The following is a 13,088-nucleotide window of genomic DNA, read 5'->3' as shown; positions in this document are numbered from 1 at the left end:
AAAAGGGACCCTTTCCCATGACCTTCCATTTGACTTCCTCCATGTTGAACTAACTGAACTCTAATGTGAAGGAGCACAGCTGACTATATGGGCGCTGATTCATGCTAGGTGAGTCTGTGTTGTCCACCAGAAGCTTCTTCAGGATCATGGTCAGCTTCCAGCTCCATTTAGGCTAATCTGGCACAACCCAATACTCCCTGTTTGCTCTCTGTCCCTGCCCCATGTTCCCACCTCAGGAAAGGCTCCGATTTGTATGTTCCTTAGTGATGCTCCCCACGACAATGGCAATTCCTCCCAAACTATGCCCCCACCAAAGTCTCGATGTGCCAGTGGTTGGGAGGCAGCCTGCTGAGTAAACCCCTCCCCTTCAGTTCACACTCCTCACTTTCAGAAAGGACCTCCATTATTTCTTTGATGTTGAAGCTCCAAAAGAAGATGGAACTGAAAATGTCTCCAAGAAGGAGCCAGACTTCCTGGATAGCTTGGCTGTGCATCCATCAGGCATGAACTCTCTTCTGTCCTCACAGCTGTTCTGTGCTACCTTCCCACTAAGCCCTCTGAAAGGCCACTGGCTAACCAGGGAGCTCTTCTAAAAGGCACCAGCTGTCCTGCAAACTCCTTTTGCAGTTAAGGCCTAGGTATTCTGCTTCATTCTCCAGTTAAGTTGAAGCTCTCTGCAGTCCCTGGCTTCAGCTCCTAAGCGCCATTTTAAATACTTATAAAACCAATCCAATATCAGCCTCTGAGGTCACCACTATACCACCTGCAATTTCAGCCCTGTTTGTGGTATGCAAGAGATATAGGAGAAATTTCTGGTTGCTGCTTCATGGCTAGAAGAGGCTGAGTTATAATCAAGTTCCCATCCATGAGAATCTAAAATAAGAGAGCAATTGAATGAAAACAATTCTCTTTTGAATAGCTCAGTTGTTAGCCACTGGGAGTAAGGGTGACTTGCTGCAAGTGCCTCCTACTTTGGGCCTTTCAAATTCCATTTCTTAGGGATGCAAATGGCTCAGTTAACTCATAATGAGACAGATTAGTCCAGTGTCTGCTTTTCCACCTACAGCATTTTAATAAATAAAAATGTCGAATTTTGTTAATCTGAAATTCTTGCTTTGAGATGATGATTCATGATGATTCTAAATATTTTTATTTAAAAATTATACAAGAATAACTTTTTTCCTCTTAGCACTCTGATTTTTCAATAGCTATAATTTGTTCATAATAGCTGCTTCTTGGACTCTGGAACAGTCATTTATTTTTGTGAATTCTGGGGGGAACCCATTGCTTTTCCCACAAATGCACACCTGTGAAGTTAGTTATTGTATGGATAATTTATATGTATTGCTAACTTGAAACATCATTTAATTTTTTTTCTGGTAAAATGGAAAGTTTAATTGGAAGCCATTTCCTGGGCAATTTCCCTTCAGCGCAGATGTAGATGGATTCTACCTTTAGATTCAGTTTGGATGGTACATTGTGTTGACTACAAAGAACCTGCATAATCACTGCTCCCTAGGGGATTTCTGCCCTCAGCAGTGTACTCCAGGAGCTCCCTAGGATTCTTAGCAAACAGAGGACAAAATAAATGTGTGTGTTCACAACTTTCCTCCAAGTTGTTTTAAACTTCACATAGAAAAATGTAAAGAGATGACACTCCCTCACCGGATATCAACATTTTAAGCAAAACCCCTGTCCCAGTCATACACAAGAAAGCTCAACAGCAAAAGGTAGGAAAAAGAAAGTGAGAATAAGCTTCTTAGATGCTGTCACTAAAGAAAGAAGTGCTCAAAACTTGAAAAAACTGACATCCTGTATGGAGACCCAGGAAATGAGGTGACGCAGCAAATCCCAGGGAATAAAACTCATTTGTAAATCACACAGATCTCAAAGACTGAAATTTCTTCTCTTCATGTTTCAAAAAAAAATTCCAGAGGTCAAAGGAACAGGTGCAGGTGGAAATGTATATAAAAATACTGAGCAGCGCTCCTAACAAATAAGGATAGCTACATTCAGTCACCTCTCATGTGTGTCCAAACCCAGTCCACGGGCTGTACCTGCCCACTGTGCTTTAAAAGGTCTAGGAACAGGAAAATCACCATCCAAATCTCTCCTCACTACACACAGCCATTCGCCATGAGATGACTAACAATGTCTGTGGGGTCAGGTTTACTCTACCTGCACTGAGCTGGTACCAGGCTGTAGGCAAAACTGTTGTCACAGAATTCCTCCAGTCCCTACATGTAGCTGTTTTAGAGGCATTTACCAGCTTAAAACCCAGCTGACGTAACTCTCCAGGCCTCTGAAACATGCTTAGAAAGGGCTCCCTCCAGACCTCCACGAACTCAGCTTTGTGAAGTCACCCTATTGCTGATCAGACTCACTGCTCCACCGTTCAGAAAACAGAAGGCATAAAGGTGAATACAACATAAGAAAGGAGTTTACATCTGGTCCTGCAGTCTTTCCATATAGTCTCCGAAGTCCTGTGAGTCCCCCAGCCCCATGTCCTGGCAGACCCACTTGATGTTGTCATCACAGCCAAACAGGATGGAGTTGGTGTACGGGCCCCCATCCTCAGGGAGGATGGTGGTGTAGGAAGTAAACTTGACCCTCTTCCTCTTCGGGCCAGAAGAGTTCACAGGTTCATTTTTCATCTCTTTCTCATAGACATAGTCAGAAGGTCTGAGCAGCTGACTGTGGAAGGGCTTCTGGGAACCTCCGTTCAGCAGGAAGTTCCTCTCCTCGAACTGCAGCCCCCTGTCTATCATGGTCGTGCACTCCTCCGAGGGGAGCGTGATGTCCACTGGGTTCTCCAAAAGCTCCACCTCGTTCCCAAGCCAGACCCAGTCGTGGGAGTGGGGGATGTTGCCCTGCTCGCTCACCGCAAGCCTTTTGTGTCTGTACTTCCAGGCAAATGCCACACAGTTGATCAGGAAGACCAGGATGGCCAGGCAGAAGACGCAGAGCAGGGCGTACATGCTGATCTCCAAGTCCGTCAAGCCCCTGGAGGCCACTGTAAGGTCACTAGGGTTACTGGATTCTGGAAACTTCCCCTGGGTGGGGAAGCTGGTGAAGGCATCTGCACCACCACTCTTGAGTAGCTTCTTGTCCTTCCCCTCTCCAGGCAGTGGCAGGGTTGTGCTCCTGTTGGTCCTGTCCTCTGGGCCAGCAGGGCCCCCACGCTGGAGCCATTCCTGGACTGCTCGCTCCTGGCTCCCTTCCCGCTCTATGGAGTTGCTCAGGTGATCTTTGTATTCCCGGTTCACACCCTCAATGTCATTGCTGCCTCCTCGGTGCTCCTCCTCTATGCCTGGTGCAAACCTGACCTTGACGCTTCCTTTACCCACAGCAAAAACACTCTTCCTCTTGGTCTTCTGGCAAGGCTCGCTGATCATCATCTCCAACTTTATCAGGGGCCCTTGTCCTTCACCCTCTGCAACCACAACTGGCCACTGGGACTGCAAGTTTGGCTGGACAGACACCACCATTTCATCCAATGATGAGACAGTTATGGAAAAATCCTTGGGATCATAAATGTCTAAAGGTGTCACGGAGCCATCACTGAACAAAATCCAAGAACTGACTATGGCTTCCTGAGGGAAACGAAATCAAAGCATGATCAGCTCCCTTCAAATTTACAACATAAGCAAGATTTCCTATATAAACGCTTTTAAGTATATGTAGAAAAAAAATCTTCAATTTTATAATCTTTAACAGTTCTTGTCATGCCTTGAACTGGCATCAATAATCTGCCGGAGCATCACTGGTATGAGAAATAAATAACAAGCTTTCATGAATGCACTAAAGTGTAAATTAATTTACTGCATGCCATATCAAAGAATTTGACTTTGACCTTTCTAAAAACACTTTGAAAGACCAGGCAATTTATCTGAATCTATTTTAGGTGCAACTAATCAGGCTACTGCTAAAGATAATATTGCTTTGAACCTTCTTTATTAGGAAGCCAATGCTGATGAAGCAAAACGCACTCTGGTAAATTTCTTGGTAAACGATGGATTATGAAGTTGGACTGCTTGAACGGCCCAGTGCCTCGGTTATCTTTATAAATGATTTGCAACAGCCAGGCACAGTGATGCACACCTGTAATCCTAGCCAACCAGGAGGCTAAGGCAGGAGGATCATGAGTTCAGGGCCAGTCTCAGCAATTTAGCAAGATGCAGTATCAAAAATTACCCATTTGGTTTGGCCAAGGTAAAAAAACATGGCCCCCAGCTCACAGTCCAACAGCAGACTGTGCCTATCACAGGTTATCCTACTGGAGAACAAACGGCAGAGGAAATGAGACTCAATCTCTGCACGCTTTCCTAGACCCCATGTGCTGGGGGAGATGCAGGGAGCAGCTCCAAGAACAGCAAGGGGCTGCAAGGGGCTGCGAGACCCTGCTGACCCTCTGTGTAGGACAAAACGACCTGGAGAGGAGCTGACCATGGACCAGGGCACAGGCCTCCAGGCTCTCACCTGCTGTGGGGCCTGGAGGACATCCTGGGCAGCCACTGTGGAGACCATGACCCTTCGGTCCACCCTGTGAGGCTGCAGGGAGAGGGACAAGCCAGCCACCAGCTGAACGCCCAGCTCCACGATGGTGACGCGGTCATCCAGGACAATAACTGTCTTCTCAGCCAGGATGGAGTCAGAGAGAGGTGAGAGGACCTGGGGAGTAAGTGAGAAAGCGCGGTCTCTGCCCACGTGACAATTTCAAGTCCTGGAGCTGGCGGGGCCTCGGGAGACTCTGCAGTGCTCTACAGAGTGCACACAGGAAGACTGCTTACGTAGGCATCCTGCCATTGTCCAATTAAACTTAGCACTTGAAGGAGTTTTATAAAGGTCACCTTAATCCACTTCCTTTCTTGGGATTCATGCCATGATAACAACAGTGTATTTTCTGAGATAAGCTTGTTTTAAGTTAGAGGCAATAACTCAAATTGCCTGCCTTGGTACTCAGCACTCAAAGAGTAGCGCTTTCCCAACAATCGACATTCAGGCTTTGAAAGCAGTGGCCTGTGGTCAACTCTTTTGAAGGAAATGGTGCTCAGCCCTCTTCTGCTCACATCCCTTCCAATGGGCAGGTTAGATGCCTATCATGGGACAATATGATCACTGTGTGGACCACTGTGGGATAACTGGATGAACAGTTAAAGTGGGGCAGGGAATAGTCATGTCCTAAGGAGCCATTCCTACCACTTTACCATCTAATGTACAACCATGGAAGACTGAAACTGGGACAGGAATATGTCAAAGGCACAATTTCTAGAATAGTCCCCCTAAATGTTGACCTTAACCTTCAAACATAATGAGAAAGCACTCTACAATCACATTGTTATATGGCATAGCTGGCTCTAAAACAAGGGTCTCCCGAATTATACAGGAACCCTTAACAGCAGAGTGTGTTCCGCAGCTGGTAGCAGGAGAATTCAGACTCTAAGTGTGAGAAGGAATGAATCCAGCCATTACTGATGAGAGAGGGACCATGTGAGAAGGAATGGAGGGGTCCTCTTAGAGGACAGGGCAACACCTGGCTGACAGTAAGGAAACTGTGACCTCAGTGCTATAACTATAAGAGAGCTAAATTCTTCCAAGAAACTGAATGAGATTAAAATCCAATGAGTTTCCAAAACTCCAAGATTAAGGGCCAAGCCCAGCCAGCACCTGGATCTCAGCCTTAGGAACCCTAAGCATAGAACCAGCCCACCCACCAGGACTGTGTACCCACAGAATATAACTTAATAAACTACTGTTGTCTTGAAATGTTAAATTGGTGGTAATATATTACACAGAAATAGACACAAATATAGAATGTTACATATTTAACTCAACTTTGTCGAAAATTAACTTTGGCAACACCTAAAATAAGACATAATTAACTATGAGCAGTAACATTTTAAATTTGCAAAAATAAAACAAGCTGTGACTTTTTCTTTTTTAATCTTGCCAAAATCAGTTAGAAATCATTTTACTATTAGTATGATGAAAATAGAGAGCTTTTAACTATAGATTCTTTGTGATTTATAGCCAAATACATGCTTTAAAAAATCTTTGCTTACTGTTAAAGGTATAATATAGCTAAATGGTTAAATGTCAAGGTTGAGGAGAAATTTGCTTTCAGAGGTTCTACCACCTCTTAGTACAGATTAAAAAAAAAACAAAAAAAAAAAACAGTGTCATATCGGGAAAAGGGTGACTTACACTATGTGTTTCATTTAGCTTTCTCTGGTAAAAACAGATCAGACATTTTTCTCAATCCTCTCTAAAATACAAAATGTGTTTAGGTTATGAAAATTGGTGAATACTCTATTGCTTCTCATGATTCTGTTACAGGCAGACTCAGTATCTGCACATTTGCACAATCACCCTCACACATGTGCACACTCCTCCATGGCAGCATTTGCCTGCATCATCAGCAGGTACTGGTGTTGGAGAGGTGGCAAAACATGAACCCCCTGTACCTGAACAGTGGTGATTCCCGGCTCCCGACCAACCAGGGTCCTGCCATCCTGTAACTGGGCGACTCTGGGCTCCTCCACCTTCATGAACTCTGTCACAAGGTCAGTGATGTCAAACTGCCAGTCTGGGCCCAACATGTAGGTCAGCTGACCCAAGTCAGATGACTCAGTCACAAACTGGGTGAGGACGCGCACCAGGGCATTCTGGTACTGCAGGGAGCAGCCTCGCCCCTTCTTTTCCTTGTCCTCCTTGTCTTCGCTCTCCCAGGTGGGCCTGAACACAAACAGACCACAACAGAGTAAGCATCCTTGTTGGGAAAGAGTGTCATGTGCCCCTGGTTTAGAGTCCAGGTGACGGCGCAGAGTGAAATAAAGTGGCTTTTCTCAGGCCAAATCTGTTCATCCATTGATTCACTCAACTTTCAGCAGTTAATTCATTCAATACCTTTTCAGCAGTCACCGTGAGCCACACAGGCTGCTTCACACTTAGAAGGTGGACAGCAAGTGCACCCTGGCTTCCCTGGTCCACTGCCACAGGAGACTCCAGACCAGACAGGCAGAAATGGAGCCTCTGCTCTTTGCCTTCTGGAAACTGGGCATCAAAATACGATTCCCCATGTGGGAATGAAGCAAGACCGTGGCTTCTGAAGCGGAAATACGAGGTCCTGAGACAGAGGAGCTGTCTGGATTCCTGCTTGCACTCCCTGTTGGGCCTTGAGCCAGGTGCTCTGCTCTCCCATGGGCTCAGGTACCTCATGCTGAAAATGAAAATAAGAATGGCTGCCTGTTCCTCCCCTTTGGGAGTATAAAGATCAAGGACCAAGGACATCAAGGTGTGAAGACACTGGGAAAGCCCCTTAGGAACTGCAAAGATAAACCAGGAGCCAGTGGGCTTGGCCTGCTCTCATTTCCTACTCCTCACTGGCCTGGGCCAGTGGACTCCACAGAAGCAGCTTCCTCCTGCTTAGGCCCTTGGGGTGCCAGAGTGCTCTCCCCTGGCACATCCTGCCCTCCCCACAAGTACTGCTCTGGGAGCAAAGCTGCTCGTGTTACTGGTAAAACTTGTGAGTGGGTCTCTCCTTTCACCCACTCTGGCTTTTGCTTTCCTTCACCAAGGCTCTGGCCCTTCCTCCAATCCTGGCACATGCTCTCCATCTATCCACAGCCCACCCTGAGAAATATTCTGGTTCTGCAATTCCAGAACCTTCCCCTAAAGAAGAACCTCTCCTGTGGCCTCATAGGAGAGGACTTTGATTCATGGCTGTTGCCTAGTTTGTGACCACCAGTGAGGAGGAATACATCAGGGGATGAAATGACAGCAATTCCTATGTACTGTTGTTACACCTACTATGGGCCTAGTCTCCCCACAATGACAGCTGACTTTACAACAGCCACACGTTTAACTCATTCATTCCTCACAAAACCTGAAGACTGACGTTGGACTGCTATCCTGACCATGTGGATAAGAAAGGGGCCACGTAACTGATCATGTGCAGAGGCAGGGCCAAGCCCAATCTGGTTGTCCCTGTGTGCATCCTCACTGGCTCTACAACTAACCTCATCTTCACTTTGGCTATGACAAAAGGCTCACAGTGGTTAACACGTGTGTTACAGTTTAGATCTGAGGCATTCCCAAAAGCTCATGTACGGAACGATGAAAGAATGTTCAGAGGTGAAAAAATCAGATTATGAGACCTGTGACCTATTAATCCACTGATATGTATTAACTGGTGGTAACTGTAGGCAGTGGGGGGTAGTTGTAGGAGGCAGGTCACTGGGAGTAGGCTTTAGGGGTTTATATTTTGTCCCTGCTGAGTGTGGTACTCTTTCTGCTTCTTGGTTACCACGTCCTGAGCTACTTTCTTCCTCCCTGCCCTTCTGACATGATGGTCTTCCTCACCTCTGGCCCAGAGCTATGGAGTCAGCTGACCATGGACTGAACCTCTGATACCATGAGCTGAAATACACTTGTCATTCTCTATGTTGTTCTTGTCAGGTCTTCTGATCTCAGTGACCCAAACTGACTAAAACACGTGACAACTGCTAACTACCAGGCTTGCATCCAGTTCCATTTGATTTCTGAAATATGTGTTAATTCACAATAGGTCAATCTGCCTCCTTGAACCAGCACTGTGACCAGCAATTCCAGTTTCCTGAAGCAAGAAGTAAAGATCTTTATGGGTAAGAGAGATGCCTTCAGAGGGAAAGGGACACAGCATTAAAAACATTGTGACATACTGAAAAGTCATTCCCATTCTATTTTTGAGTCCATCAGAATACATCACCAGCACTGTTTCTGTTCAGTGCTACAAAGTCTTTAAATGCTGTCCTGATACTTAACAAAGACACACAGAGAGACAGCATCTACTCAGAAATTTAAAACATTGTTTTATTTGTATTAATTTTTGATACAATTTATTTTATAATAAATGATACCAGCTGTCTTTTTTGTGCTAGTGATGAGAAGTTCCCCTTAATTAAGTGGATAAAACTGAAAGAAGTGCATTATAAAGTATATTTTACACTTCATTAAAAGGTGGCAGTATGATAAAAGTTGTCAGTAAATACGTGAACTTTTAGAAGTTCTGAATTATTGAAATAAAACAGTTCTGTTAGGTTAAGATAAACTGTATTCTATTAATTCTTTTAACTTTTAATTTTGAAATAATCACAAATTCACTGAAAGAAAGAAAAAGTATGGAGAGATCCCATACACTCATTACCCAGTACTGCAAAGTGACTATCTTTGTAATGAGAGGACAATACCAAAACCAAGCAATTGGCCTTGGCACACACAGAGCTCATTCAGATTTCACCAACTTTAGAGTCACTTGTGCCTGTATGCATGCATGGGTGTGCAATTTAACCTCCATGCATAACTTATTTTGACCTGGTAACAAAGTTTGACCACTTGAAAGGTAGGCACCTTAATTCCATTTAGGTTCCTTGGCCTCCCTGCTTTCACAAACAATTGTTTTAAAGACTTCCTCTATGTGCTTTAAGCACCACATTGATGAGGTCCTAAGTTTTTGTTTCAACCAAATATGATTGTCAAATATAATTTAAGAAATTCATTAATTCAGGAAGACTTCTATCCTATTTAATTTTCACTGATTCTGTCATTCTTTTTTCCTTTTCAAAGTTCCAAATCTTTTTCAGTTATCATTTTCTTTTTCTTTGGAGAAGCTCCGCCAGCCATTCTTTGAGGGTAGGTCTCCTGGAAATAAATTCTATCTCTCTTCATGTAAGAATGTCTTTATTTCCCCTTCATTCTTGAAGAATACTTTTTCCAGATATAGATTCAGGACTGACAGTTCTTTTCTTTCACCATTGGAAAAATGTGCCACATCTTTCTGGCCTCCTTGGTCCCAGGTGAGAAATTCATCCTCATTCAAATTAGTGTAATATCTGGATGTTTTTAAGATTCTTCCTTTGTCTTCTAAGTTTCACAAGCTTAATTATGATTTGCCTTGGCATGGATTTCTTTGGATTTGTCACTTTTGTGATTTCCCAACTTTTCAAATCCATAAGCTGTGTCTTTTGTCAAATTTGGGAAGTTTTCAGCCACTATTTCTTCAAATACTGTTTCATCCCTATACCCTTTCCTGTCTCCTCAGATTCTAATTACAGAACTTTAGATCTTTTGTCATTGTTCACAAGTCCCTGAAGCTCTGTTCGCTTGTTCCCAACCTACTTCTCTCTTACTCATATTGAGTAAATTCTTTTGTCTGCCCTCCACTGACTTGATCCTCTGACAGCCCCAATGACAGTTACTCTCTTTTTCAGTCCTATGATTTACATCTTCTTCTTTATGATGAGTACATGTGCTTGCTGAGATTTTCTAATTTTTGTTTTGTTTTGTTTTGTTTTGTTTTGGGGCTATTTGTAATTCCTCACTGAGAGCTTTGGTTTTTTTTCTCCCTGCTTGGTATAACAAATGATTTTCGATTTTCTTCTGCACATTCTGAATATTATGATAGAAAACCCTGGATCCTACTAAAACATGTTTTAGTAACTTTGTTCTGTTTCAGTGCACAAGTGCTGATGGGCTTTTCTGAGCTTTGGCTCTAATGACAACTTGGGCTCGGAGCCCAGGTGATCTGTTTCAGACACCATGGGGTACCCACTCCTTCCCTGCTAGTTTTGCCCAAAAGGCAGAATGCACACCCCTGGAAGAGGTAGAGGGTGAGGCAAAATCAAGAAGCCACACAGGCAGTCAGCTCTGGGCCTGTCCTTCGGGTTTCAGGGAAGAGTCTTGAGTTCCATCCTCGGCCTCTGCTGAAGGGCCCACTTTTCCAACAGGGAGTCTCTTGCTTTTCCCATAGCTGGCCATCTAGTGATGCTAAAAACTTCAACATCCTCAGGTCCTGTTCCTTTTTAACAGTCCTGCCTCCATTTACCTCTCCTCTTGCATTTTACCATATGTAGCAAGAAGACTCCAAGTTGCACACCCATCACCTCCTCAGCCACAGCCAGCCTCACTTGCTTTCCACATAACGGCAGTATCCAGCTCTGCTGAGCACTCTGCAGCCTCCTAGCAAGGATCGGCCTTCCTCAATTCCCTCCAGGCCCTCAGTGGCAGCATTCTGAAATCTAGATTTCTACCAGCCCTGCAGTTGTCTGTGCAGTGAGTGATTTCCCCAGGATGCTCCTCTCACATTCTGAGCGCCATCACCACCTTCCCTGTTGCCACTCAGGCCAACCTTGGCCTTTCCTCTCCTGTTTCTGGCCTTGACCCTGATGAGCAGATGTGAGGGAAGAGCCCACCTCTAGGATCTGTCTGGTTGTTGCAGGTTATTTGGATCCTTTTGTTGAAGGACTGGGGCCCCCATTTTCTGACTGGTGCGCATCCTCAGGCTACTCCCAGCTCCTAAATACTGTCACCCTCTCTCCTTGAAATGTGGCTCAGTCCATTTTCAAAGCCAGCAACACTCTGTCCAAATGTTCACACCTTCAAATCCCTCCCACTTCCATTATGTATTGCTATGGAGAATGTTCTGCTCTCAAATGGCTTATCTGATGGGTCTGGCCCACCAGGGTACTTTTCATTGATCAGTTGTTTGTAGCTATTTCTGTGAAGTCCCCTCACCACCCTATCAGATCAGTGTTTGGTGATGGGAATCTTGGAGAGCAAGCAGTTCATCTTTAGAATTCTGTCTACTGGAGTACGCATCACATCACTGAATTCTTGAGACAACTTTTCAGTAATATTATTCTCAATTCAGATAAAGAAACTGAGGAATGGACAAGTTCACAGAGCTTTAAGTGGGAAAACCAGGGTTTAAAACTTAGACAGCCTCACTCCAGAGCTCACAGTCTTAGTCCCTGCATTGTGTCCATGAGAAATGACCAACATCCATGAGCAGGGAGACTAAGGAAGAGGAACACAAGAATGAATGGGAGTGAGATGGGGATGGAAAACAGCTGAGCCAATGCCAGGCCCCATGCTAGGCACACCTATCATCTCACTGAATCCTCACAACTACTCTAAAAGGTGTTAATACTAAAATGTGAGTGAGTCCCAAGTCAGACTCATCTGAATCCCAAGCACAGACCACTGTAACCCACTGTGGTATGGTCCTCACCTTCTGTTAGAGGCCACCGGGATCCTCCAACCCTTGATCTGGCTCAGCTCTGTGTCTGAGATCTCAATATGCAAGGGGAGTCGGGGCACCCAGACAGTGACTTGCACCTGGGAGGTGAAGTGCTGGTGGGTGAAGTTCACTATCGTGTCCACTTTACTCTTCATTTCCTTCCCATTCACGAAAATGGAGTCACAGTTGTTGGAAACCTTTGGGGAAGAGAGAGAACCATGAGATGCACCAGAAAGAAAAGCACAAGCAAAACCTAACAACAGCAAAGCACGTGAGCAGTGACAGCTCTGATTTATTAAGACACCAGGATGACCGCAAGAACATGACTCCCATAAAAGGGTAATTTGTAGGCACTAATTAGTGACAAATACTGATAAACAGACTCCAGAAAAACCATTTTGTTACAAAACTCTGACAAGTAAACCCGTAAACATAATTTAATGGAGTTACACAACCTCTATTGCTTTTGTGATGTGCTTTTTCTTTATCTTACCTTTTTTCATGAACTCAAACCACCACCAATCAAACCCCAGGTGCAATTTGTTTCACTCTGGCACCATATTAAAAGATGCACAAAAGGTTTTTGTTACATAAAAACATACTTAACTCAAGCCATAAAGAGTATCTTCTGAAAAACCGAGAGAGCTTTGTACTAGATTAAAATCCTGGTAAATCCATGAGGCAAAGCACTCATGAAATGTGCTAGAAACATAGATGCAATTATTTTTGCCCCATTAAACTATAATTTTGCAGAATAGTGGTAAGGATGTAGCATTTTAGCATGGTCTTTTGACTCAGCGTTTGGAGGCTCCCCCTTTAATTGATCCACTCACAGATTCAGAATTAGACAATTTAAGGCTCCATTTCAATTCACATCTTCAGGATAAGGAAATAAAATGTTGTTGCCTTGCTCTCCTGGCCCATCCAGAAAATGTGTAGATGAGGGAAGGGGAAGGAGTAGGCAACACGTCATGAAGAGGAGACAGAAAATAAACCATCAATTCACAACAGAATCACAAAACTGCAAAGGGGC

General features: G+C 44.4%; 1 protein-coding gene across 1 annotated transcript; it reads right to left on the bottom strand.

The window, feature by feature from the left end:
• Window positions 1-2,441: 2,441 nt before the first annotated feature.
• LOC139704787 (transmembrane protein 132B-like) lies at window positions 2,442-12,225 on the bottom strand. Its single transcript, XM_071608997.1, has 4 exons — window positions 12,047-12,225; window positions 6,465-6,735; window positions 4,480-4,671; window positions 2,442-3,593 (listed from the first exon to the last, which is right to left on the bottom strand). The coding sequence occupies exons 1-4, from the start codon at window positions 12,208-12,210 to the stop codon at window positions 2,442-2,444; spliced, it is 1,779 nt and encodes a 592-aa protein (XP_071465098.1). The 5' UTR covers window positions 12,211-12,225.
• Between the last annotated feature and the right edge of the window lie 863 nt (window positions 12,226-13,088).

This window comes from Marmota flaviventris, chromosome 1 (assembly GCF_047511675.1).
Source record: "Marmota flaviventris isolate mMarFla1 chromosome 1, mMarFla1.hap1, whole genome shotgun sequence".
Lineage (NCBI taxonomy): Eukaryota > Metazoa > Chordata > Mammalia > Rodentia > Sciuridae > Marmota > Marmota flaviventris.
This window is presented reverse-complemented; position numbering and strand designations above follow the sequence as displayed.

Bases quoted from the DNA above. Each gene is read 5' to 3' on its own strand.
- LOC139704787 (XM_071608997.1), bottom strand. From the start codon at position 12,210: ATGAAGAGTAAAGTGGACACGATAGTGAACTTCACCCACCAGCACTTC. The intron at 6,736-12,046 runs GTGAGGACCATA...GTTTGTGTTCAG, and splicing joins CCGGTGGCCTCTAACAGAAG to GCCCACCTGGGAGAGCGAAG. The intron at 3,594-4,479 runs GTGAGAGCCTGG...CGTTTCCCTCAG, and splicing joins TCCTCCAGGCCCCACAGCAG to GAAGCCATAGTCAGTTCTTG.